The sequence below is a fragment of the Natator depressus genome, chromosome 6 (assembly GCF_965152275.1).
Source record: "Natator depressus isolate rNatDep1 chromosome 6, rNatDep2.hap1, whole genome shotgun sequence".
Taxonomy (NCBI): Eukaryota; Metazoa; Chordata; order Testudines; family Cheloniidae; genus Natator; species Natator depressus.
Window position 1 is genome coordinate 125675421 of NC_134239.1, and position 27759 is coordinate 125703179.

At 46.9% G+C, this 27759-nt stretch overlaps 3 protein-coding genes across 6 annotated transcripts in view; 2 read left to right on the top strand and 1 right to left on the bottom strand.

The window, feature by feature from the left end:
* Positions 1–6388, top strand: part of CDKL1 (cyclin dependent kinase like 1) — a 34874-nt gene extending 28486 nt beyond the window's left edge. Inside the window, exons 7-9 of the mRNA XM_074957227.1 lie at positions 966–1022; positions 1313–1468; positions 5169–6388. Of these exons, the coding sequence (XP_074813328.1) occupies positions 966–1022; positions 1313–1468; positions 5169–5276 (321 nt within the window). The 3' untranslated portion in view covers positions 5277–6388. The remainder of the gene's footprint in view (positions 1–965; positions 1023–1312; positions 1469–5168) is intronic.
* A 1126-nt stretch (positions 6389–7514) lies between these two features.
* DMAC2L (distal membrane arm assembly component 2 like) lies at positions 7515–15469 on the bottom strand. 4 transcript variants are annotated; one of them, XM_074956557.1, is made up of 6 exons: positions 15405–15469; positions 15025–15202; positions 12847–12957; positions 11421–11629; positions 10417–10588; positions 7515–9265 (listed from the first exon to the last, which is right to left on the bottom strand). In XM_074956557.1, exons 3-6 carry the CDS (start codon positions 12948–12950, stop codon positions 9151–9153), a joined length of 600 nt encoding a protein of 199 aa, XP_074812658.1. In that variant the 5' UTR covers positions 12951–12957; positions 15025–15202; positions 15405–15469; the 3' UTR covers positions 7515–9150. The 4 variants fall into 4 exon arrangements, with proteins under 4 accessions (XP_074812658.1, XP_074812659.1, XP_074812656.1 ...); XM_074956558.1 differs by lacking the exons at positions 15025–15202; positions 15405–15469 and adding an exon at positions 14578–14610; XM_074956555.1 differs by lacking the exons at positions 15025–15202; positions 15405–15469 and adding an exon at positions 14094–14204.
* Positions 14407–27759, top strand: part of L2HGDH (L-2-hydroxyglutarate dehydrogenase) — a 35959-nt gene continuing 22606 nt past the window's right edge. The window contains exons 1-3 of the mRNA XM_074956553.1: positions 14407–14501; positions 19558–19673; positions 23213–23364. Of these exons, the coding sequence (XP_074812654.1) occupies positions 14407–14501; positions 19558–19673; positions 23213–23364 (363 nt within the window). The remainder of the gene's footprint in view (positions 14502–19557; positions 19674–23212; positions 23365–27759) is intronic.

The window sequence follows — 27759 nt, forward strand, 5'->3', positions numbered from 1 at the left end:
AATTCCTCTTCTTGGTGTTTACTTGCATCTGATACTTGCAGATGGTTCTTATTCCATCTTAGTTATTGTTATACGATCAATACATGTGTAATTACTTTAATATTTTCTCATGGTTTAATCCTCAGAGACTTTTGTTATTTTGTTGTTCCTTGTCTTTAATCCTCTATAAAATTCCTTTCAGTTTATCTAACACTGGATATACTGGATTCAGATCATCATGAGCCATGACTGCAGAAAAATGTGCGTGCCAGGAGCAAACAGAACAAAACAATAAGCAAATGGTTATTCAATCAGTGTGTGTTTATTCGGTAACTGTGTACTCAAGTATCTTTAAAATGCCGTTGATTGTGAAATAGGCTGAGTTGGAAGTGAAAAGAGATGATGAATGCATCATGTGTAGGGCCCTACCAAATTCCTGGCCATGAAAAATGCATTACAGACTGTGAAATCTGGTCTCCCTTCCGGGATGGGCGGCCGGAGAGTGGCGGCTGCTGACTAAGGGCCCAGCTCTGCAGGCAGCAGGGCAGAAGTAAGGGTGGCAATATCCTATCAGGCCATCCTAACTTCTGCACTGCTGCTGGCGGCGGCTCTGCCTTCAGGGCTGGGCTCCCGGGGCCAGCAGCTGCCACTGTCCAGCTGCCCAGCTCTGAAGGCAGCGCCATCACCACCAGCAGCGCAGAAGCAAGGGTAGCAGAACCGCACCCCCCCCACACAATAACCTTGTGACCCCCCCCCCCCAACTCCTTTTTGGGTCAGGACTCCTACAATTACAACACTGTGAAATTTCAGATTTAAATAGCTGAACTCATGACATTTATGATTTTTAAAATCCGATGACTGTGAATTTGACCGAAATGGACCATGAATTTGGTAGGGCCCTAATCATGTGGTGTGGAAAGCACGTTCGTGATGACACCCTGATAATTGAAAAAGTTACTAATGTAAATATACTTTTGCCCCCCCAGGAGCCACTAGAATTGAAATTCCCTAACATTTCATATCCTGCGCTAGGACTAATGAAGGTAAGCGAAGTACAGACTGTGGTGAAGTACTGAGTTCACACTTAATCTCTGTGTAGATTATCCAAGGGAAGGATAATTCAGTGTTAGCCACCTGCGTATGTGACATGGCTTGGGGAATTCTGTGTTGACTCTTAACCCTGGAAAACCCAGACTCCAAGGATCCATTAAAAAAACCCCAGAGCCCACAGATGTTCATTAAAACCAGCTGCTTTTAACATCTGTAATGTTGTAATGCCACTGAACACAAAAAGACCACCTGTGTGATCCTTAGCTGTATGACGTTTGCTTAGGGCTGCCTTCATATGGACCCTGCTGAGAGGCTCACATGTGAACAGTTACTGCAACATCCATACTTTGACAGCATGAGAGAAACAGGAGATTTGGGAAGGGAACATGAAAAAGCCACTCGGAAACCAACCCGGACAACTCGAAAGCACGTGCCAGGGGTAAGATTTACTTTGTAGTGTTCAATGCCCCATAGCCTCAGGTAGAAGCTTGTTTCCCTTTTGTAGCTTCCAGCAGGTGGAGCTGGAGTTCTTACACCTGCAGTTTTCAGGGAAATGAGGATCCCCGCAGATCAGACCAGCAGTGGGCTGCAGAAATGGGTGGTTCTGACTTGTAACCCAAGAAGACAATTACCTGCCTTGCTAACAAGCCAGCCCAGTGCAATCTGAACTTTAGGCCAGATCTTCACTGAGACACTGAGGGGTGAACAGGAGACAAGTGTAATTAGCCAGAGCCAGTTAGAAATGAAGATGCCTGACAGAACGCTGTCATGAGAGTTATTAGATTCAGACTAGCTCATGCTCTCTTGCTTTGCGGGGTAAGCTTTTTGCACAACCCAGGGGCTCCTTGCATCCCTCCCCCACAAACTTCCTGTGTGCCACCCTCCTCTATTTCAGGGACTCCCTGAAACTATTCCCACCCCCTCCTGCCCCCGGAACAGAGGCTCTCTGCCCTCCCTACCATCATACTCATTTCTTTCTGCCTGGGAGATAAGTCATTCAAGGTGTCAGCATTTGAAACTGTACTGGAGGCCGGGCAGAGCTGAGATGGGGATGGTGGTGATGCTGGTAGGTGTAAGAGCTGCCATCAGCTGGCTTGTCTCTCTATAGACAATTGCGGAGATGATTGAAACTGCTGGCTCTACTAACTAGGTGCCAGGGCTCTGTGTCCGCTCTCCCCGCTTCCCTTTCCTCCTTCCAGTTTCTGATTTTTACCAAAATCACTAGTGTTCTGCCCCTTGGTGCCTACACCATTCGCTGACATTTTGGAATTCGTCAGACGTGGCATTCCAAAGGGCTTGCAATACATACGCACAAAGAGAGAAATGCCGTCAAGCCAAGTGTCTGGATCTTTGCTTCGCTCGGCCAATAAAACTGCACACCCTGAATAAACTCTGACGTACCAAATGCAGCCGCCTCTCTGCTTGGCAACACAGGTTGCCATGAACACATCACCCAGGCGTTCTGATCGCTACACTGGCTTCCTGTTGAAATGCAGTACAGCCCAACATCTCTAATATTGATGCTCTCAGTCCTCCAAGGGATTTGCACTAGCCATCTGTGAGTTCATCTTTCCTTCTGACCTTCCGCAACAGCTGCATTCCACTGGAACAGCCACACTGGGTCACACCAAGGGTCCATCTAGCCCAGTACCCTGTCTTCCGACAGTGGCTAATGCCAAATGATCCAGAAGGAATGAACAGAACAGGGCAATCATCAAATGATTCCCTGTCGTCCACTCCCAACTTCTGGCAATCAGAGGCTACAGATACCCAGAGGATTGGGTTGCATCCCTGACCATTTTGGTTCATAGCCATCGCTAGACCGATCCTTCATGAATGTATCTAATTCTCTTTTGAACCGCATTATAGTTTTGGCCTTCACAACATCCCCTGGCAACTAGTTTCACAGGTTGACTGTGAATTGTGTGAAGTACTTGCTTTTGTTTGTTTTTAACTTCTGGCCTATTAATTTCATTGGGTGACACCTGATTCCTCTGTTATGTGAAGGAGTAAATAAACTTCCTTATTTACTTTCTCCACACTAGTCATGATTTTATAGACCTTTATCATATAGTCGTCTCTTTTCCAAGCTGAAAAGTCCCAGTCTTATTAATCTCTCCTCATATGGAAGCTGTTCCATACCTTTAAAAATTTTTGTTGCCCGTCTCTCTATCTCTGCCATTTGTACTGTATCTTTTTTGAGATGGGACGACCAGATCTGCATGCAATATTCAGGATGTGGATGTACCATGGGTTTATACAGTGGCATTATGACATTTTCTGTTTTATTACCTAGTCCCTTCCTAATGGTGCCTAACATTCTGTTCGCTTTTTTGACTGCCATCTGAGCAGATGTTTTCAGAGAACGATTCACAATGACTCCAAGATCATAGAATCGTAGGAGGTCATCTAGTCCAACCCCCTGCTCAAAGCAGGACCAATCCCCAATTTTTGCCCCAGATCCCTAAATGGCCTCCTCAAGGATTGAACTCATAACCCTGGGTTTAGCAGGCCAATGCACAAACCACTGAGGTATCCCTCCTCTGAGATCTCTTTCTTGAGTGGTAATGGCTAACTTAGATCCCATCATTTTGTATGTATAGTTGGGATTATTTTTTCACTTGTGCATTACTTTACATTTATCAACAATTTGTTGCCCAGTCACCCAGTTTTGTGAGATCCTTTTGTAACTCTTCAGTCTTCTTTGGACTTAACTATCTTGAGTAATTTTGTATCGTCTGGAAATTTTTCTTCCTCACTGTTTACCCCTTTTTCCAGATCATTTGTGAATATGTTGAGAAACACTGGTCCCAGTACAGATCCCTGGGGGACACCACTATTTACCTCTCTCCATTCTGAAAACTGACCAGTTATTCCAACCCTTTATTTCCTGTCTTTTAACCAGTTACTGATCCATGAGAGTATGTTCCCTCTTATCCATGACTTGCTTACTTTGCTTAAGTCTAGACCATTTGGTGAGGGACCTTCTTAAAGTCCAAGCACACTATATCCACTGGATCACCCTTGTCGACATGTTTGTTGACTCCCTCAAAGAATTCTAATAGATTGGTGAGGCATGATTTCCCTTTACAAAAGCCATGTTGACTCTTCACCCAACAAATCTTGTTCATCTACGTGCTGATCTGTTCTGTTCTTTGCTACAGTTTTAACCCATTTATCTGTTACTGAAGTCAGACTTACTGGCCTGTAACTGGCAGGATCACCTCTGGAGCATTTTTTAAAAATTGGTGTCATATTCGCTGTCCTCCAGTCCTCTGGTACAGAATCTGATTTAAGTGACAGGTTACATACCACACTTAGTAGTTCTTCAATTTCATATCTGAGTTCCTTCAGAACTCTTGGGTGAATACCATCTAGTCCTGGTGACTTATTACTAGGGCTGTTGATTAATCACAGTTAACCCATACAATTCTCTCAAAAAAATTAATCGTGATTCATCGCAGTTTCAATCGCACTGTCAGCCCTACTTATTACTGTTTAATGTATCAGTTTGTTCCAAAACTTCTTCTACTGACACTTCAATCTGGGACAGTTCCTCAGATTTGTCACCTAAAAAAGAATGGCTCAGATGTGGGAATTTCCCTCACATCTGCTGAAGTTAAGACTGATGGAAACAATTCATGGATCAAATCAATGCCCCTTTGTCATGTGACTGACTGATGATGATACTAGTCTTTTACCTGCCTGTCAACTCTGCTCGGTGTCCCCTTCAGGTTCCCCACTTTTGACCCTTTGACTCTCACACCTGTCCTTGTTTTTTCTGTTGCCACCCGTAATTATTTGAGTCCTGGGCCCAGTGGATCCTCCCCTTAGGCTGGGGGAGGGTCCTTTTGCTATGGGCAGTCTTGCACCCATCCACCTCCCCAGAACCCAATATGAACATAAATTATTTGCTCAAGACAAATGGGTTGAGTAAAATTTTGAAGAGCTGTTGCAAGGCAAGTTGTATAATCCCATGAACAAATGCATATCTGCTCTGGGTCTCTAAATGTGCGAGGTGCAAAACTGTTTTATGGAGTGCAAATATTTTCAAATGGCTTACAGTATCATTTAGAAAATGAAATGCAGAAAATTACTTCAAATTCCTGTGAAAGTATAAACTGTGATTTCTGCTTTAGTTACAGTACCTGCCTCAGTTAACCAGCAGTAACATTTTACCAGCTTTGGATAACAAGAAGTTGTATAGCAACACAAGAAAATTAAACTACCATTTCCCCAACATCTAACAAGACGGCAAGTCACTACTAAGAGAGACCTATTTATTGTTCAAAGTGCAAGCCTTCAACAGTTTCTAAAAGGAAGACTTACGGTGAAAAACTAAATTAATGGAAATTTTACAATAGGCACATAAGTGATCTCTGAAGTTAGTTTATGGTGTGTCACCATAGGGAGTTCAGAGCTGCATGCTAATCAGTATTCTATGTATAAAGGAGAACATAAGTGTTTTGTTTTTTGTTTTGTGATTATATTGTGGTTCAGCATTACCAAGAACCACTGCTTACAGCATGTGACTTTAATAAACCACATTGAGTGCCTGTATTCCAGACTTTGCAGTAAAGTCAAAAGCATGCCAAATACATTTGTTTCAGAAAGTCCCATTGTGTCAAAGCATTAAAAATAATGAAAAAATATACTATATATTACACAGCACTCGATAGTTGAAACACTTATGCGTATGCATAATTTAATTCACATGAGCAGGACCAACAGTGGGACTTCCTATGTGAGTAAAGTTACTTGTGTGAGTTTGTAAGAATGGGGCTGGAGACTGTTCAGCTAATTGGAGCATTCACTCAATTGGCTGAACATGGTAAAATATATATTTTTAAGTGCAAATAACATGTTAGGAACATTAGAAAAGCCTTAGGTAAATGTAATGGAATGCCCAATGCATTACAGCATTGTCACTGATGGCGGGGACAATAAAATAGATACACGCTCTTTTAGTAAAACCTTGCTGTTGCTTTTAGGTTTCCCCTGCCTTTCCCTTTCTGGCATTACCAAGAGATTTCGCTTGTTGTTTGATCAGTACCAGAAACCGCTCACCTGTGGTTTATAGTACTAGAAAGGAATGGGCAGGAAGGCCTCCTAAATATCTATACTAGGATAAATCTCATTTCTTTGTGTAATCTCAGGATGTAATACTTTATTGGTTCTGAATAAAATTAATGTAGCTCACCTTTCTATTTGTATGTCAATGTTTGATTATGGTGTATGTCTTTAATATCGGTAGTACAACCTCAGAAGTATTCACAGCTGTTTGAAGTCCAGAGAAAGTAGTATTCTTCTGAATACTATCAGAGGTCTAATGCAGTTCAAAAACTTGACATTGTTTTAGTGGGGCAGATAACCAGACATAGTCTTGTGAGGACAGATTAACGTATTTGTTTTACACTTTAATGTTCAGATAAGTGGACTAATACATTTTATATCATTTAATCTCAAGCATTGTCCCCTATGTATTTGCTTGGTTATGTCCTTTTTCAGGGGGAAAAATTAAATTTCAGTGTTTTATATAGGAATAAATCATCCAGCCTTGCATTTTTGTGATAGAACAGAGCAATTATGCTGTATAGTTAAGTAGCACGTAGGCTGTGTGTCAGATCATGGACCTGATCTTGTGAACTGTAGACTGTACTGGAGTTCCATATTCCAAGCACAATTCCTGCCATGGCCACCCTCTGAACAGTAGGACTATTGGTATTGCCACAGGATCAGCCCTGAGGTCCATCTAGTCCAGAATCTTGTGTCAGATGCTTCAGAGGAAGATGTGAGATAATCTGCCCCTACCTCATCCTGATCTCTAATAGTCAGAGATTGGCCTAAGCCCAATAGTACAAACTGCAAGGGAACTCACAGAGCCTGATTCTGCTCTCATTTGTACTGAAGAAGTATGAGTAATTCTGTGAAAGTCAAGTTACATCTGTGTATGTAAGATCAAAAACCAGGTCCACTGACACTAGCAGGGTCCTAAGGCTCCTTCACCAGCGCTCTTGTAAGTAGGTGGAATTGCTAGTACACTTCACCTAACAGTAGATTAGTGGGACACTTCCATTTGCATCTTCTTGAAAGTGTTTTAGGCTGTTGCTTTCCCTAACAGTCTCTCTAATTTTCCCTCATCACTATACGTCACTTAATTAAATCCCAAGGCCTGTTCCAGTAGAAAAGCCCACTCACTGGTAAGGAAAAAGCTAAAGTGCAGAGACTAAAACTATCTCCTGCCATCCGTGGATTCGGTGAGAGCAGCAGCTGTAGGGGGCTACATGATACATAAAAAAATTACACTGATTATATTTTTTCCTCAAAGATTCCCCCTTCCCACTCAGCCCTCCTCTGTGGCCATATTTCTTCGTGAAGAGCCTTCTAGTTGAGTAGCAGAGTTCACTAATAGAGACACCCAGTGTTGGAATTATTATTATTTACAAAGAGTATTACCACACCACTAATGTAACCATTCATTCCTTTATTAAATCCAAAGGCCAAATGGTATTTATACAATTGCTCTAAACATGCCTAAAGCATAAATAGTAAACAATTTACTATATCCAGACAGTAACACAACACTTATTTGATCAGGATACTTACAAATGGGCTAAACCCCAGGGTGCTTAGACCCATCTTGGTCAGCTCCAGTGTGGTCAGCCAATGAATCTTTTCAGAGTTTACTTTTTATGCGCTTTAACAAACAAGTGATGGCATGGCCAAATACTGACTTTAGCTAAAAAACCAATTTGAGACAATTCATCCTTAATTCCAGATCAGACTGTATTTCTCCCCAAGGCCTTTCCTCCCTCTCTCTGCCCCTTCTCCTTGCTGACCAATAGTATTTATTTTGCGTCTGGGTTCGTACAGGCCCTAATTTTTGAGATGACACTGATATGTGGGGGTGGGAAGGACCATGCGGGTCATTTTAAGACACAATCTCAGTCTTATTTAAAACCATCCACAATCATCCCTGTTGGTCAGAGGCCTTTTTAGAAACCTTTCCTTATGTTTTAGTTATTCTTTGAACCAGACATCCTCCCTACTAAATTCCTTCTAGCCTTATAATTCACTATTTTCAAGCCCTTCCTTCTACTTACTAGTCAGGGCTGTTCTTTAAGCTAACTTTAATTCTTTCATTTCATATTGATCCTAAAATAAATATCAGCTCAGCTTTACTGTCCCCAAATTGCTGAGCATATACCCTCCAAGATACAGGTCAGTGAGTCTTTCAGAATGGACAGGTTGTTCAAATGGGACAAACAAGGGATGTTCTCCATTCTGCTCTGCATTAAATTTGGGGGAGAAAGGATTTAAAGGAGAGAGGAAAAGCAACAGGTACAACCCAGAAAAGATTCCCCGAGTAGAAGAGAGAAAAAGAAACATTCAGGGCTGTCATGAAAGAGACTGAATAGAGGTTTTCACTCTCCCCTTCTGGGAACTTTCAACACACAACTGTGGAGTTAGCAAGAACCTTGCTCCCCTGTCCTGGCAATTCCCTGCAAGCCCTTCTTTGCCCTCCCCACAGAAGCCTGGAAGGGGTTCATAAAAGCACTATAACCCTTTTGAAGGCAGACCACCTCTCTCAACTTGGCAGAAGTATAAACTATTTGTTACTAATTAAGTCATTTCATGAAGTGCACCCAAACCTGTTCAGTGGTAGGTACTAGGCCTAATTAAGCCCAAAGTGGTTTAAAGCAATAGCCGGTGCAAGGGCATCCACCAGAAAACCTGCTTCTTCACAGGACAACCGTGCTCGGCCTACCAGCTACAGTCCCTTGGAAAAGTTAAAGCCTGTCTTTGAAAAAACTACCCCGAATTTCTTTCCATTTGGATTTGACTGAAATTGGTTTTCAAGAGCGTTTACTAAAACTTCACCATACACATTGGTAACATGTTTACAGAATTGCATTCGCTGTAGTTAAGTGAAAGCACAAATTAAGTTCAACTACATTTCATTGAGATTGATTTTTTTTTTTTTTAAATAGCTTCAAAGCTATGGATGAGAGATCTTCTTCCATGAGGAAATATAAGCATAGTGACAACTATATAACCCACGTAGTTCAAGGAGACTGAATATTATGAAATAAGACACCTCAGAATTATGTAAAGATGCCTTTATTCTAAATCTAATTCCAGCTCCAGTGATGGCATTGATTTCTTAAGGATCTGAACAGTAGTTTCTTTCTCTCTTATCCCAGGAAGGTCACTCAGAAATAAATATTCAAGGTTCCTATAAATATATAAAAGGTCAGTCAGAGGCTACTTTATAAGACAGAGTGATTAATTTCAAAAGCACAGATACTTTCACGCTTAAATTAATTATGCATACGATGAGATTCTGGGGGGGTGTAGGTGTTTCAAAGAATTTTTAATAGGGAGCCAATATTTTCAAAATTGGTTACCTAAAGTTTTCAGAGGTGCTTAGTAGCTACAAGCTTCCACTGATTCATTTCTTAAAGTGAGCAAGGTGCTTTGCTGACAAAAATGAAGACAAGACCCCTGCCCCACATACCATCCTGCTCTTTTTACCTTACTTTTTATTACTATCAGAAGTCCTCCTAGTAACTTACTAAGGCCATGAAAGCCAAACTAGTTCTTCTTCACCATTAGCAAGGACTTTGTCAATGTTTATACTCCTGTATAATAAACAAAGAGTGCACTGTTGAATAGGGGCTTCACTGGCACACTGCCTCCCATGCAGGGTTTGAAAAACAAACAAGGCCTCTATCCCAAAGACCTTAGGAGCTACATCAGACACAGCTAAAGGAAAGTGGTTAAAGAAAATAAAGAGAATAGGAGGTGCAGTGTGTTGTAAATGCCAGAGTTGATTTTTTTTGTTTGTTTTTGTTTTACATTGAGGAGAAAGGGATGGGGTGCTCAATGGCAGAAAGCAAGGTGAAAGTGGGTGGTTAGTTCCTAGTAGTCCAAAGGTGGCAGGTAAATGTACTAATCCACTGCACTTGCAGAGACAATGCCTCAGCACAGGGACAGCATGGTCTGCTGTAATCTGTTGAGCAACCAACATTTCTGAATCTCACCTACAAATGGGGACGTGAAAAAAGGTTAACTCTGAGGACGTGATGCAGCTGAGGATTCACATACTCTTAGGCTTCCTACTTTCAGCACCATAGCCTACAGTTCTACTTACTGAATTGCTGTTAGGTTAATGGGTTTGTTAGATTTTTGTGTGTTAATTCAAACTACTAAAATTGATTTCTCAGAACAGCCCGCACCGTTTTTGCTTTCATTGTAAGTCAAAGACTACTGAAATCTAATGTAAACAAACAAACGAATGTCAGTAATCCAACACTATTCTAAACAGACAAATATGGCAACAGCTAGAAAAGCCGTGTTCTACAAGACATTCCCTCAATGGCTCACGTTAGTTTGTGGAGTGCTATGATGCCTTTATCTGTGACATTCCCACAGGAACTTATCATCAGACGCAGGAGACTTTTCTGTAAGCTCTCAGTCTCACTGATCCTCTGCAGACATTCATCCTGGATATAAATACAGTTGCTCAGCTTAATTTCCTCAACGTGTCTGAGACCATCTGGAAAAGAGAAAAAATCATAATACAAGGAGCAAACTATATGAGATGCTGCCAACGAGTTTGCAGTTCTTATTCTCATGCTTCCATAAACTGGAGGCAACAGACGCCTGCATATGGAAGAGCCATAATGCATCATGAATTATTGTACTGTACTCCGCAGCAATCCCATTGCTGGCTTCACAATCACAAAAGCATGACTAAGGTTCTAAGGGCTTTTATATGGAAGTAGGCAAATGACAGAAAATCAGCATGACTGATAAGTGCTGAACTAACAATGCAATTATGCAAGAAATTTAAGATGACTTGCAAAGAAAAAAGAAGAGTGTGTGTCCCATGTTTGTTCTTTGTTGCGTAAAGGATGACTGAAAGGCAACAGGTTTTTAAAAATTCTGCTTCTTTTAAATTAGAAATGCAGAGCTTACTTATCTGGCTTTTCCTAGAAAAGACTATGGCTTCACAAATACCAAAAACTGACACATGATTTAGAGTAAGTTTTTTATACAGAAAATTTAAAACCCTGGTTTGCATTAATGCATATTGACCTATGAACTTATTTAACTACTAAAGCTTTGTTCCAATTATTTAATGCTCTTCCCTCTTCAAGTAATGGCTGACACAGCTCCCAATCCATCTGTATCCTAAAAGGAGACCTCCAGCAAAAACGGAGGTACAATCTGATATTTCTCAATTAAAACACAAACATTTTTCTTTTAAAAATCAAGCCTTCTCTATGATTCACAAAGAAACAAAAAAAAGACAACTGCTCAGTCTTTGATGCAAATGGATGAATTTTAAGGACAATATATAATTTGCAAAGCTGCATCTTGGTTACCCAAATAATCAAATCCTCTGTACATGATGCAGGACTCTGTGGCATCGATTGCTTGTATCTTGTATTTTCCTAAAGGCCCTGTTGGGAGACCATTGTAGTCATGCTGCCATTTATCATAGCCTTGGAAACGAACCAGCGCCCCACACCGCAGAAGCCATTCAGAAGCTGCTCTATCAGGGCCAACAGCCTGTATACGTTCATAGTCTACCCTGTCAACGTAGAACAAACATTTAGATCTTCCTATACCAACGTACAGCTTTATCACATTTGCAGCCCTATTACTGCACAATAAATATTTTTAAGTGTATGATGAAAGAAAAAGAGAAAGATAGGATTGAGTCCCAGGGCAGTGGTTTACACCAACTTATTAAGTCTGCCCTATTTTTTTTTTTTTTTTTAAATCTGGTAACCTGTGTTAATTTATATTTTAAATGAAAAATAAATTTTGGTAATGTAACAAAGAAAAATATTGCTAGCTGATTTGTCACTTGTATTTCTCTCGAACTAATCCTCTCCTTCTGCCTGTGCTCAGCATTCTACCTCTGCCAACCCATGCACTCATTAAGCTCACGTTGCTCTACCTTATTAATTCAAAACTACTTGGTAGGCATGAAAATGCTACACAAGTATTGCAAAAGCATGAAATAAGCAGAGAAGTGTGTATGCAGGAGATATCCAGCATCAGCCCAGGATAAGGATTTACAACAGTGTTTGGGATTTTGCCTCCCGCGTCAGTTTTGAGTCCATCACAGATTGCTACATATGTGTCATTCCTGACATCTCCTTCCTCAAGATTTACTAGTACTACAAAGGGACACAGCCCAGGAATTAGTTAAAATCCTGGGATCTATTCTGTGAGGATGCTTCTTAGGATTTGGTGGAGAATGATGAAGAAGACTGAATGCAGACTATGAATGTCTGACATTTGTTATTGGTAGAGAAATAATTACATTTTAACTTTTTTTAAAACAAAAAACCTGTTAGTTCAACTAAATTACATTAGGAAAGATAATTCTTTAGAGCGCCTTCTGAATACATAAAGGAAATTTAGAATGCTAGAACCAGAATTTAAATACTAATGGAATCAAGGCCAAAGGAAGATGGGGATTTATGAAGCTAGAATTTAAATTCTAACTAGTCTCAACCAAGATAAATAAAATTACCCCACAACATACTGATTAAAGCACACACTTTCCTTTGTAAATCAGTGATTTTGTTACTGGAAAATGTAAGAAACAACCAGTATCTGACAACAGCATACTATTTGAAAAGAAAAACACTTTTAAAAGAGAAAGCTCTCTCCTGTTCTGTGACTTGTAACTGGCTACTGTTGCTTTTGTATTAACTGATTATCCACGCTACATAGCGATGTGCATCAGAGCTTTTAACTAGCACATGAACTATTAAACACATCTGTTTTTCTTACTTGTTAAAAACTGCATTCAGCCATCCCCAGAAGTGCCTGCATGCACCTGGGGCTGACAGTTTCTTTAAGTTGTGCACTGGTTGTATGAACTTTCCCAACAGCATCGTAGAACTGAAAGAGAGGTTTACTGAAATTTCAGTTTGGTGCCTCTGTCCTCTTGCCACTAGTCACATACAAATAAAACATATATTACAGGTATTTTGTTTTGTTTAAATAACACTATGTCACTTAATTGGAGGATATTTTTAATGTTTTAGCAATTACAGATTGGAATGTATGTCATCAGATGCATCCCATTGACTGGCAGCCTGAAAAATGCTGAAGTGCTAAGAAAGAAATGTCATAGTTAAATCTACAACTTGGAATCAAAGATCAGTTTTGTTTTCAAATTTTAAACACATGGCATCTGCACTCAAATGTAAATAAATGCTAAGTAGTTTATATTCAACAACAGGTGGTGTGACTGTGATCTAATTTAGTCAGGCCACACCACTAAGAAGAGCTAGTGCAGGTTGGAGAAGTCTCCTAAATGGGCTCTCTAGCAGAGGGGTAGACAAACTACGGCCCGTGAGCTGTTTTAAGCCGGCCTGCAAGCTCCCGTTGGGGAGCATGGTCTGGGGTTTGCCCCACTCCAGTGTTCCAACCGGGGCACGGGGTCAGGGGCTGCACCACATGGCTACTGGAAGCTGCAGCATGGCCCCGCTCTGGCTCCTACACGCTCCAATGACCCCCTCCGGTACTCCAATGGGAGCTGCAGGGGCGGTGCCTGCGGACAGGGCAGCGTGCAGACCTGCCTGGCCACGCCTCTGCGTAGGAGCTGGAGAAGGGACATGCCGCTGCTTCTGAGAGCGCTTCAGCAAAGTGCCACTCAGAGCCTGCACCCCTGAGCCTCTCCCCATGCCCCAACCCCCTGCCTCAGCCCTGATCCCCCTCCCGCCCTCCAAACCCGTCGATCCCAGCCCAGAGCACCCTCACCCTCTCATCCTCAGCCCCACCCCAATCCCGCTCCTGCCATCTGAACCCCTCAGTCCCAACCCAGAGCCCCCTCCTACACCCCAAACTCCTCCTCCCCAGCGCCTGCACCCCCCCCCCAGCCAGATCCCTCGCCCCGCTCTCCCACCCCAGCCCGGAGCCCCCTCCCACAGGCCTCATTTCTGGCCCCCCCACCCCGGAGCCCGCACCCCCAGCCCCATTCTGCTCACGGCCCGCCATTCAACGACGATTCCCAGGCGTGGCCCCCGGCCCACCCGTGCTCGAGCCGAAGCCGCTCCTCTGGGGGCCCCGCGGCGGGCTGGAGACCACCCTGAGCGCCTCCGACCTCCCGCCCACGGCAGGCGGCCCGGCCGGCCGGGCTAGTGGGCGGGGGCGGGCTGGCCCGGCGAGGCTACGGGCTGCCCTGAGCTCGCCCTGGCCGGGCACGGCCCTCCCGCCCCCCTGAGGCAGCGCGGGCCCTGCCCCGGGGGCTGGAGGAGGAGCCCGGGGCCCCGCCATGGCTAGCGGGGCTGTGGGAGGAGCGGGGCGGGCCCGGGCTCCGAGAGCCGCCGCCGGGACGAGCCCAGGATGCCGCCGCTGCTGCTGCGGGCGGGCCGGGCCTGGGGCCGGGCGCGCCTGCCCGGGCTGGGCCGGGCCGCAGGGCACCCGCGCCGCCGCAGTAGGTGAGGCCGCCGGGGTCGGGCCCTTCCCGCGGGAGCGCCGGGGACGGAGCCCGGCCGCTCCCGGCCCGGCGCTGACCTGGGCGGGGGGTAGAGGGGGGAACTGGAACCGGGCCGCGTGTGGACGCGCTGACTTCGGAGTAGACGGAGCCGAAGTGGATTCAGTCAGGGTTGGCCCGAACCAGGCGAGCCTGCCGGGGGGCGGCGCCCGCGGAGCCGAGCTGGCTCCCGTTCGCCCGCTGGCCGGGTGGGGGCTGGCGGGACGGGGACGGTGCAAGTCCGAGCTGGGGCCTGCCTCTGCCGCTCCCCTTCGCCCCGGTGCCCCGGCCGGCCGGGGGCCGCGGGGTGGTTTGTGTTCGTGATCTTGCGCCTTGCTAATTTTGGTCACTGGCTCCTTTGGTCGTGTAGCTAGTGACAGAAGCTGCAGCTCTCCCAGCCGTTTGCTGTAGGCTGAGTAACTCCAGTCCCTGCTCCCGGCCTGGCTACTGCGTAGAAAGTTCATCGTTGTTGAGGGGATCAGGTGTACCTGGAGTTGATGGCTCGAGATTACTCTGTCATAGCTAGAGCCCTGCAGATTCACGGATATCTGCTTTATATCCACATCTGAAGATATCCGTGGGCCATTTTTGCCGATCGCAGATGGATGCGGGTACAGGCCTCTAGTCTTAGCTTCTCAGAAATGGTCACTCCATTAGGCATCAAACCTGTATTACAAAATGGATGATTTGTTATGTTCACAGCATGCAACCAGAAGTGAGATAGAAAACATAAATACTGTTGCTAGACGGTTGCAATGCAACACAACTTTATTTCTTAGAATTCAGAACAAGTAATGCACAAGAACCTCAAAACACACAGAGAGAAAACAGGCTGCTCTCTAAGTCACTGAGGCACAGCTCACCCCACCTGGCTCTTTTCAGATTCTCTGTCTGCTGTGCTCATGCTTTGCTACAGAGCCATCCAGGCTCTAGGCTGCAAGCTGGATTCAGAAACCCTCCCCACTCTTAAATTGATAGCTTGCAATTCCAGCGCAGTCCTCAGTACGCCACATTCTAATCCACAATGTGGATTGCACTATAACATGAAGGTTACGACACAAAGTGACTCTGCATCAAGCTTATGTTCTCAAAATAAATGGGGTCACAATTTGATACAGCTATATCTCACTCTATCATATTCACATAATAGGATTTTATTGTAAAGCAGTGGTTCTCAAACTTGGTTCGTGGCTTGTTCAGGGTAAGCCCCTGGCAGGCCGTGAGACGCTTTGATTACCTGAGCGTCCATAGGTATGGCCGCTCGCAGCTCCCAGTGGCTGCAGTTCGCGGTTCCCAGCCAATGGGAGCTGCAGGAAGCGGTAGCCCGGCCCATGCTGCTTCCCACAGCTCCCATTGGCTGGGAACAGCGAACCGCGGCCACTGGGAGCTGCGAGTGGCCGTACCTGCGGACGCTCAGGTAAACCAAGCATCTCATGGCCCTCCAGGGGCTTACCCTGAACAAGCTGCAAGCCCAGTTTGGGAACCAGTGCTGTAAAGTAATACCCACTGTTGGTCCATGGACATGCAGTACAGAAACATGAAACATTTTTATGTCGCAGTGTCCATATCTCGAGGTTAGATCTGAATTTCGACTCATCCTTGTTTAATGTGAGGCACTTTTCACATTGTATATATTTCAGTAACGGGGCCACCAGTCCAGAGACAGCAGGAGAGGGCCTTCCATTTAATCCAATAATGCATTTACGTTAGCTGCTGAAAAGACCGTGTCCATAGTCTTCTCCCCAAAATTTGTAAGATAAAGGTACTCATGCTCCACTATGAAAATATCCAGACACCGTTTCAGTTTTTAAGTTCCTTTTCAAATAGTCTTCCCCAGAACTCCCCTACATGTGAACACAGGAAGTGTCTTTGCCTAGGTAGGAAATAGATCCTGTGGTGATGAGCAGCAGTGAGCTTCATAGCATCACAGGAGACAGTATTTTTAAATAAAATAAAAATACATTGAACGAAATTATTTTCATCTTGGCTAACCTCAGATACCATTTGTCTTCCTGTTTCTAATGTGGTAGATTCCAAAGGACATTATTTGCTTATCTATTGATTGGCTTTGTCAGTGTCAGCAGGTACGTTTGTAGCTGTGGGGATGGTGTTTATTATTCAATTGATGCTGCAAAGTAAGTACAGAAGCACAAAACCTGTTTGTACGGGTCCTACAAAAATAGTAGCTTTGGTTGGGATTTCTTACAATTTTTTGACAACTGAGTGGATTTTGAAAAGGAAAAGTAGGTACAGTATTTTAGAATGAGGTCTATTCCCACCAGAGTATCCCCTTTACAGTACATCAATTTGCTTAAATCACATTATCCTGTGTGCTCCACTTAAGTGCTGATTCATAGATTTCAAGCCAAAAGAGACCACCTGGGTCATCTAGTCTGACCACTTGCATAACATAGGTCACCCAGTAATTCCTGCATCAAGACCGTACTTTTTGGTTTAGCTACAGCATCTCTTCTTGAAAGAAAGCTAATCTTGATTTAAAGAGTTCAGTGTCAGTAAGGGTTTACACTGTAAACTCGAATGGCTCTAAGAACATAAGGATGTCCATACTGGGTCAGAGCAAAGGTCCATCTAGCCCAGTATCCTGTCTTTCTACAGTGGCCATGCCGGGTGGCCCAGAGAGAATGAACAGAACAGGTCATCATCAAATGATCCATCCCCTGTCGCCCATTCTCAGCTTCTGGCAAACGTAGCCTAAGGACACTATTGCTGCCCATCCTGACTAATAGCCATTGATGGACCTATCCTCCCTACATTTATCTAGGTCTTTTTTGAACCCTGTTATAGTCTTGGCCTTCACAACATCCTCTGGCAAAGAGTTGCACAGGTTGACTGTGCGTTGTGTGAAAAAAATACTTCCTTTTGTTTGTTTTAAACCTGCTGCCTATTAATTTAATTTGGTGACCCCTAGTTCTTGTGTTATGAGAAGGAGTAAATAACACTTCCTTATTTACTTTCTCCACACCAGTCATGATTTTATAGACCTCTATCATATCCCCCCCTTAGTCGTCTCTTTTCCAAGCTGAAAAGTCCCAGTCTTATTAATCTCTCCTCATACGGAAGCCATTCCATACCTCTGATAATTTTTGTTGCCCTTTTCTGAACTTTTTCCAATTCCAATATACCTTTTTTGAGATGGGGCGGCCACATCTGCACACAGTATTCAAAATGTGGGCATACCATGGATTTATATAAAGGCAATATGATATTTTCTGTCATCTTATCTAGCCCTTTCTTAATGATTCCCAACATTCTGTTTGCTTTTTTGACAGCCGCTGCACATTTAGTGGATGTTTTCAGAGAACTATCCACAATGACTCTAAGATCTCTTTCTTGAGTGGTAACAGCTAATTTAGACCCCATCATTTTATACGTATAGTTGGGATTATGTTTTCCAATGTGCATCACTTGGCACTTATCAACATTGAAAACTCTAAACAAATATTTGATCAGGACATTTCTTTCCTCTGAAGAATTTACTACTTGTATTGCATATATTTTATATGTAATTTAAGAAATGGTTATACTGTATTCTGCTGCCTGAGAGAATTATGAGAGAGTCCAGGAGAGTTGTGAGTCAGAGTAGAGTAACCTTGTTAATTGAGTTCATAATGAACATTCTTAAGATGGGGACATAGTCCTAAAATTATTATTATTTATTATGTGTATTATTGTAGAGCTTTGGGGTCCTAGTACATGTTTAGGGCTCCTTTGTGCGAGGCGCTGTACAAACACCAAACAAAAAGACAGTGTCCTGAAGATCTTACAGTCTTAGTATAAGATGAGACCACAGGTGAGTACACACAGATGGGGGGGGGGTACAAACAGAGTACACACAGATGGGGGGGTGTACAAAGAAACAATGAGACAATATTAAATTCAGATGGTCTCAGCACGGGACCAAGATCTGTGGTTGTAGCTTCATCTGTGAGTCTGCTCTACAGTTCCTGCCTGGCTAAATGGTAGCTATTCCATGAACAGAGAATCTGGATGTCCTAAATGCTCATGAAGAATGACTTGACACTGTCAAGTTGGAGCCTTGGACTTGCTGATTCCAGGTCATTGAAGGGAAAATTGCATCTATCAAAATAGGGAGGAGCAAACAGTTTGACAGTCTGCTGTACTCTTAGTTATTAGTTATTGTGCTAGCACTCAAAATGTGCTAGGCGCTTTTCCACCTACAGGCCCTGTCCTGGAGAACATAAAATCTAAAACACTAAGACATAGTCCTAAAATTATTATTATTTATTATGTGTATTATTGTAGAGCTTTGGGGTCCTAGTACATGTTTAGGGCTCCTTTGAGCAAGGCGCTGTACAAACACCAAACAAAAAGGAATGCGTTACCTAGGGAGGTGGTAGAATCTCCTTCCTTAGAGGTTTTTAAGGTCAGGCTTGACAAAGCCCTGGCTGGGATGATTTAACTGGGAATTGGTCCTGCTTCGAGCAGGGGGTTGGACTAGATGACCTTCTGGGGTCCCTTCCAACCCTGATATTCTATGATTCTAAGACAGATGTAGCTTGGACAAAATGAGACAAGTATTGTGATCAGGGTGAATATAGACATATGCCTTGTTAGTTACAGATGTTTATCTTTTTTTTTTTTTTTTTTTTTTACACTGAACTATACATTTTCTCTGTGTATTCTGTCACCATTTAACTCCCTACTCTTCCTCACACAGCAATTTCCAGCTTCACTTCCAGGTGGGTTTTTTTGTTTTGTTTTGTTTTTTTTTTTTAAAAACACACCCCTCTTTCCTCCTAACCTTCCTCACCTTTCCTCAGCATAAACGAGCGGGTCACTCAAAGGTAAATCAGCGGATGACTTAGTCAGCTGGCTTCTTGTATGCATTTCAGAAGAAGTGGGTCTTCAAGAAGACATTTGTAAAGGGGTCCAATGTTCATTTGCTAAAATGAAGCTTCTTTCCATGTAAATGTGAAGCATGTTGCTAGCGAGCATTTACAACATGACCCCTCCCCCCCCCCCTTTTTTTTTTAAAATAGCACTTTTGACGTGGTGGTTGTTGGCGGTGGAATTGTGGGGCTTGCGTCTGCCAGAGAGCTCATTCTGCGACACCCATCGCTCACGTTCAGTGTGCTGGAAAAGGAGAAGGAGTTAGGTATGATATCCATGTTATCCATGATATCCGCTGGATCAGAGAGTGACAAAGAAGTTTGCATTTTCTTCCCTTGCTTATTTCTGGTTTCCTGGTGTCAGTCTGTAAGATATTTTTAATTAAAAACACATACACACTAAAATAGCAATTTTTAGGGTATTGAATTGAGAAAAAATTAACAAAAAAAGTGGGAGACTCTCTTTTAATAAGAGGGAAACAGTATCTATCTGCCCATCTATCTGAAATGAATGAAGGGTTCCCCTTTGGAATAATTTCACAATGCAGTCCTGTCAAGGGACTATGCAAACATAGGGAGGAAGAGCATAATAGCTCCCTTGGATGAGTCTTTGGCCTTGTCTTGACTGGGGATTTGCCCCAACTAGTCAGAAGAACATAAGAATGACTATGCTGGGTCAGACAAATGGTCCATCTATCCCAGTATCCTGTCTTCCGAGAGTGGCCAGTGCCAGATGATTCAGAAAGAAGGAACGGAACAGGGCAATTCTGAGTGATACATCCCCTGTCATCCAGTCTCTGCTTGCAGCAGTTAGAGGTTTAGGGATACTTGAGCATCCCTGACCGTCTTCGCTTATAGCCATTGATGAACCTGTTCTCCATGAACTTAACTAATTCTTTTTTTAACCCAGTTATGCTTTTGGCCTTCACAACATACCCTGGCAACGAGTTCCATGGGTTGTCTGTGTGTTGTGTGAAGAAATACATCCTTTTGTTTGTTTTAAACCTGCTGCCTAGTTCTTGTGTTATGTGCAGGGGTAAATGACATCAGTGCAGCTGAATCGATGCAAAAGGTAAAGCTGCTGTTTGTATGTGTGGAGCCTACCCCTGTGATGTACCACTACATCTACCACCGTAACTGGAAAATCATAAGTCTAGGAAGGCCTATGGCTAGGTCTGCAGGTTTGTCACGGTGGGAAAAATGTCATGGATACCATGATTTGTCCATGACTTGTGTTTGTGATTTTAATAAAGTCACCCTGCAGTGGCAGCTTCTGTGTCCCCTGTCCAACAGGGTAGGGCCCAGGAATTTTGACCTGGTGTATTGGGTCGCAGCACCACTCAGGTTTGGCCCAGCTGCCCTGCCATCACGATGGGGGGCCAGCCAGGCCAAATTTGAGTGAGTGGCGTTGCGACCTGGCATACTGTGTTGTTGTACCACTCGGGCCCCTCCGTCCCACGGGTGAATGCAGGACAGGCTCACTCTCAGCCTCCTTCCCCTGCCTGGGACCCCTCTCTTCGTCATGGCATTTTTAATAAAAAAATCATGGGAAATGATTTTTGATTAAAAGAAATGCTACGACAAATGTACAGCCATACCTATGGCGCCTCCTCAAACAGCTGGGAGTGATAACTCTTTAGTAATTTTCCCCAATTTCCTGGCTCTTAACATAGGTGGTCCATGCAGTAGTCTCACTTTGAAAGTCAAGAGCTAAAATAATTATTCCAGTGACTACTTGCAGGGTTTGGTTAGTGCTGCCAATGGGACTTGTGCCTGTTTACACCACAGCTGGTAAAAAGGGACACTTGGAACCTTGAGACACACCAGGGCCTGTTTTCTATCCAGACTTTGAAACAAGAAAGACCAAGCACCCTTGTTTTGCTGATTGTTCTTCAGCTAAGTAAGAAGAACTTGCAAATAGAGCTGCATTGCTAATGATCAATCTCCTGCCACTAAGTGCTTATGCAGAACCCCCAAACACGTAGCATAGGGCCTGAGGACTCCAAAGAGGGTAAATCAAACTGCTGACTTAGAATAGTGTGACCTAATGTGTGTGGATAATGCTGAAACAGCTGAATGCCTTAAATAGACACATCAGCTGGGTCATTGTTGCTATATAGGCAATTTAGATATTAAAGGATTTAATGCCCTTGTCTTAGCCTCCTCTCTTAAGACTCATGGTATCAGTTGTGTGGGTAAGTGAATGGGCATAAGATATGGGCACCAGCATTTTAAGGGGGAGATTATATAACCTTTTTTGAATAAGAAATTAAATTTGGTCAATAAAAGTACTCTTGGAACTTGCCTCTCTCTCCTCCATTTCATTTCCAAAGAGAGAGAAAGTAACAGTCAGGCCTAGCTCATAAATGCTTGAAAGCCTTTCTCAGAGACAAGCAGGGCTACCAGTATGTGAGATATTCAGGATCATACTGGTAGTGGAGTACAGTGGGGCTTTATAGGATCATTTCATTTTAAGAATTAGTGTTAACATTTATCAGATTTCAGAGTAGCAGCCACTGAATGCATCCGATGAAGTGAGCTGTAGCTCACGAAAGCTTATGCTCAAATAAATTTGTTAGTCTCTAAGGTGCCACAAGTCCTCCTTTTCTTTTTGTTAACATTTAGAAAGTCTGAACTGATGTGTACACAATTGGGGCTTGTAAGGGGGTTGCACCCACCTCTTGTGAGTGCCCCCTGGTCCAGTGTATGAGTGCCTGCAGTTTTCTCAGTTTCTTGGCTCACAGTGCCCCCTATCCACTTCTGCACTTGTCAGGAGGGTCTTTGGTGACTCAGCCCTTCAGCCAAGTCACCCACAATCTATGTGCAAACAAACACAACAAACCCCTTTTGCAGTACACTGTCCAACCGGGTGTGTCTCAAAGCCCTCAGTAATGTCCTGTAGCCCTCCCTGGACTCTGTCCTTTCACAGTCCAGCAGGGCCTGTCATGGTACCCTTCTGTTGGCAATGTCTCTGTAGCCCTCCCCAGGCTCCAGTCTTCAGTCTGACCAACAGGGCCTATCTCAGTACCCTAGCTGGTCAGCTTATGTGTGAAGGTTCCTACTCTGGGATGGCACTGCACCCCCAGGGCTTCCTCGCTTGAGGCTCTTCACCTGCCCTTTAGTCCTCTGAGCCCGACTGTCCAGCTGGCTCAGTCTCAGTTCAGCCCCCTTCCAGGGAGTAACAGTTCCACATACAGTCCCTTCCCTGGGCCTGTCTACAACCACTTCCTCACTGGCTGCTGTGGGAGGGGGGGACCCGAGCCCACCCACTACTCTAGGTCCCAGCCCAGGGACCTTCTAAGTAGCAGCTACGTGCCATGTCTCTAACTGCAATTCCTTGGGCCATTTCCCTGTAGTCCATCTTAATTGAGTCTTGATAGCCGGCCAGAAGCTGTTCCCTTGCTTCCCTGGTTCCCTGCCAGCAACTACCTGCCTTAGCCCTTGTAGCCCCTTCAGCCAGCCAGGAGCACCTCTTCTTGCTCCCCTGGACCCTGCAAGCAGACTCATCTGTCCAGTCCTTTCAGCTCCTTTTTATATGAGCCTGCTGGGCCCTGACTGACTGCTCCCTGCAGCCCCTCTCATTGACTGTGTCCTACACAGCCATCTAAACAGCTTGGAGGAGAATGAAGGGAGGAATCTCCTGGAGTGGTATGTTACTGCATTCAGATATTTATTACTGTAGAATCTAACTAGGGTACAGGCTTAAATTGATCCTTTTTCTGAGGACTGAAAGAATGAAGGTAGTGTATGAATCTAAGATATGTGGAGCATGTATTTTAATAGCATAACTTCTCTCTTTATTTAGCCTGCCACCAGAGTGGACATAACAGTGGTGTTATTCATAGTGGAATTTACTACACACCTGGATCTCTGAAAGCTAAATTGTGCGTGCAGGGTGCAGCCCTATGCTATGAGTACTGTGACCGAAAAGGAATTCCATACAAACAGTGTGGCAAGGTACAGTAGCTGCTGCATCTTCTCTCTCTCTAACTTTAGAAACTGTGACTGTCTGATGTATACAGCGTAACACTGCCACACATGCTGTTGTGGTAATTTCACCAGCTCTGCGGATGTCCCTCAGCCCCCAGGATGTATGCCCGGGCGGCGGCAGCCCCCCCGCCTGCTGCCTCGTCATCTCTCCCGCCCACTGCCTCCGCCACCATCAATAGTGGCCGGCGCCCCTTTCCCACCATGACAAGGAAGCACGGTGTCCGATGCCTCCTGGTGCCCGCCTCGCCCCACGTGGAGACCTACATGCGGGCGTGGGCGAGGGTGGTGGGGCCCTCAGCCATTGTGGCGGCCTCCAAAATGTACGAGAAGGTCGTTTTCTTCTTAGCATCGGAGGCTGCCGCCCAGGAAGTGGTGGAGAGGGGCCTGGCGGTGGGGGAGGTGTTTGTCCCCCTAGAGCCGCTAGAGGACCTGGGCGTCCGCCTGGTCCTGACCTCTGTCCCTCCTTTTCTCTCCAATGCTGCCCTGTTACCCGCCCTTTCCACCCTGAGGAAACCTGTTTCTGTCATCAGCCCTCTCCCGTTGGGCTGCAAGGACCCCACCCTCCGTCACATTTTTTCCTTCTGCCCGCAGTGCAACTTTTACTGCCGTCGGTGGCGCGTGACGGAGTGGCGCTCGAAGGGTCCTTCCTAGTCCCCCACCAGGGGGCCCGTTACTGGGTGTACTTTTCCACGGGGGAAGCCCGGTGCTACCTCTGCCGGGTATCGGGGCATGTCTGGAAGGACTGCCCCTTAGCCCGGCAAGGAGGGGCACCTGGGATCCCCGAGACCCGTCAGGACATCGGCCCCGTCATTGCCGACGCCCCTGGCCACCCGGTACCCGAACCCACCCCCCCTCCTCTTCGGACCACCGCTACTCCCGCTCAGGCCCAAGGGGCACCTCCCCTACAACGCCCAGACGAGCGGGAGAGCCCCGTCCTCGCTGCTGACAATCTAGCGGGGCCGATGGAGGAGGGTGTGGCAGAGATACCACCAGGCATGGGAGAGAGCCTGCGCCAGGGAGAATCCTCCCTCCCTTATGCTGTGCCACTGTTCCCCCCCCAAGTCCCTGAGCCATCGCCTTTACCCCCTGACACGACCCCTGCTAACCAGCCCCCAGATGATGCCATGGAGGGCTGGGCCCTAGTCCAGGGGAAGCGAGGCAAGCGGAAGGCTCGAGCTCCACCTCATCTACCCGAAGCGGAGGCCCCCCGGAAGACCAGGAAGGGGGGCACCGATGCCGAACCTTCCGCTTTGCCCACGTGTGCGTCCCATCCACCGGTGTCAGCCAGGAAAGACGTGGCAGCACCGGAGGGTAGTGTCTCCCCTCCACGGGAGACCCTTGAGGAAGCCCCTTCTTCCTGACGCTACCCGAAGCCCCCATGAACCCCGAGGCAGCCGTCGTGGCGGGTGCTGGCAGGGAGAACCCCGGGGCGGCGGAAAGTGTCCTCTCCTCCATGTTCAAGGAGATCGAGGCCTTAGATCTGACCCCGGTCGCCCAGGGGGAGGACGACCTTTTGCCAGCAAATCTCGATCTGGGCGACCTCACTCCACCCCTCTTTTCCCCATGCTCCCTCCCCTTAACTGCTGCTTCCGCTCCCACTCCGAGGAGCCCCTGGACTCCTCCACCTACCCAGCTGCTGATGGCACCCCGCTGACAACCACCGAGCCTGCTCAGGTGACAGCCGGCGCCACGGGGCCAGGGCATGAGTCGCCGGAGCACCCCTCGTTGGTGCGGAGCAATCGACTTCCTTCCTGGGCGGGGGCCCTACAGAAGATAATCCACCCCCGATGCTGTGGCTGCTAAATCCACCATAGAGCGCGCGCCCAGTGTCACTGAGAGCTCCCTCCCCACCCCCTTAATCCTCGAGTCTGATCGGGAGGTGCCACCATCCAGCTGCTTGCCTCCCGAAACCCAGAACCTCGCCTCTGCCCCTGCCCCTACCCCTATCCAATTTACCTCCTGCAATGTCATTGTCGCCCCCCGGGGCTGTCTCCTTCCCTTTCCCAACTGATGACCCCCAGGGAGTGGCCTTTGTGTTCTCCTGCCCCGACCCATTAGGAGCTGCTATCTTCCCTCCAGTGCCCCCTATCGCTCCAGAGCTTGAGGCGGGCCTAGAAGCTCCAGCCCATCAGGCACCCCGTCGGGGGTCCGTACCCTGCTTGTCCGTTTTAGTGGACCACGGGGCTGCACCCAGGGCCCCGCCGGGAACAACCGGGAAACCGTAACCCCACCCCCACCCCATGAGCTGCGAGGAGAGCTGCGGAAGTTTTTAGAGGATGTCCATGGCTCCCGCAACAAGGTACAACTTGCTCTCCAGCAATGGGGAGACTTTTCTCAAATCCTCCGGGCCACAAGGGCCCTCATGGGGGAAGGTAAAGGGACGGGGAAGCAGGATGCTGCGGCCTACTGGCGGGTCCGCATCTTCCGTGAACAATTATTCACCTACAGGATGGGTCACGGACTGCTGCGCGGCCCGCTGGCAGATGCGAGCGTCCCTGCCAGTGAGGATCCCCCCGGCCCTCCCCATGACACCTCTCACCATCGCAACGTTGAACACCCGGGGTTGTAGGATGGCTCTCCGCAGGTCCCAGGTGCTCTCCTTCCTTCGGGAGGGAGGGTACTCTGTGGTTTTCCTGCAGGAGACCCATACGGATCCGACCGCCGAAGACAGTTGGCGGCTGGAGTGGGGGGACAGGGTCTACTTTAGCCATGCCACGGTTCGACAGGCTGGAGTGGCGACCCTGTTCTCCCCCGACCTACGGCCCGAGGTGCTAGCGGTCGCCGAGGCCGTGCTGGGTTGCCTGCTGCATCTCCGGGCCCGTATGGAGGGGCTCGTGGTTTACCTCGTTAACGTCTATGCCCCGACATCGGGCTCGGAGCGGCTGCAATTCTACCAGCGGGCGTCCGCCTTCCTCGGCACCTTAGATTCTCACGAGTGCCTGGTCCTGGGAGGGGACTTTAATACCACCCTCGAGGAACAGGACCGCTCGGGGACTAAGCAGAGCCCGGCCGCCGCGGACACTCTCCGGAGATAGTCGAACATCACTCCCTAGTGGACATCTGGCGCGACCACCACCCAGATGATACTTCCACGTTCACCTTTGTCCGGGTGGAAGCCCATTGGTCGAGCCACTCCCGGTTGGACCGCATTTATTTATCACGCTTCCATCTCTCACGAGCCCACTCCTCCAGCATTTGGCTGGCCCCATTTTCTGACCATCATCTAGCCACCGTGACAGCCTCCCTCTGTGCGGAGAGGCCGGGGCCAGCCTACTGGCATTTTAACAACAGCCTGTTGGAGGATGAGGGCTTCGTGACGTCCTTCCGGGAATTCTGGCTGGCCTGGCGAGGGCAGCGGCGTGCCTTTCCCTCGGCGCGGCGATGGTGGGACCTGGGGAAGGTATGCGCCCGGCTTTTCTGCCGCGACTACAACCGGGGCTCCAGCCGATGGAGAAATGCGGCGATAGAGCAGTTGGAACGGGAGGTCTTAGAGCTGGAGAGGCGTCTGGCCGCCGGCCCCGAGGACCCGCTCCTCTGCGGAGCGTGCTGGGAGAAGCGGGAGGAGCTCCGGGCCCTCGAGGACCATCGGGCCCGGGGCACCTTTGTTTGATCCCGCATCCGCCTCCTTCGGGAGATGGATCACTGCTCCCGCTTCTTCTATGCCCTGGAGAAAACGAGGGGGGCCAAGAAACACGTCACCTGCCTCCTGGCAGAAGACGGCACTCCCTTCACGGAACCAGTGGAGACGTGCGGGAGGGCCCGAGCCTTCTACGCAAGTCTTTTTTCCCCGGATCCAGCTGACCCTGGCACTTGCAGAGTGCTCTGGGAGGAGCTCCCTACAGTCCGCGCGAGCGACCGAGACCTGCTAGAGTTGCCTCTCACTCTGGCCGAGTTCTTGGAAGCCCTCGGTCGTAAGCCCACTAATAAGTCTCCAGGCATGGACGGGCTGACCGTGGAGATCTACCGCTTGTTTTGGGACGTCCTCGGCCCAGACCTAGTCACCGTCTGGGCCGAGTCTCTGCAGAGTGGGGTCCTCTCTCTTTCGTGCAGGCGAGCCGTGCTTGCCTTATTGCCGAAGAAGGGGGACCTCCGCGATTTACGAAATTGGCGTCTCGTCTCACTCCTCTGCTTTCACTACGATTTTGTAGTCCGTGCTATCTTGCTGCGGCTAGGGTCTGTGCTGGCGGACGTGATCCACCCAGACCAGACCTACACTGTCCCGGACCGCAGTATCTTTGATAACCTATTTCTGGTTCGGGAACTTTTGGAACTCGGGCGTAGAGACAGTCTGTCATTCGCCCTCCTGTCCCTAGATCAGGAGAAGGCATTCGATAGGGTGGACCACGGGTACCTCCTGAGCAC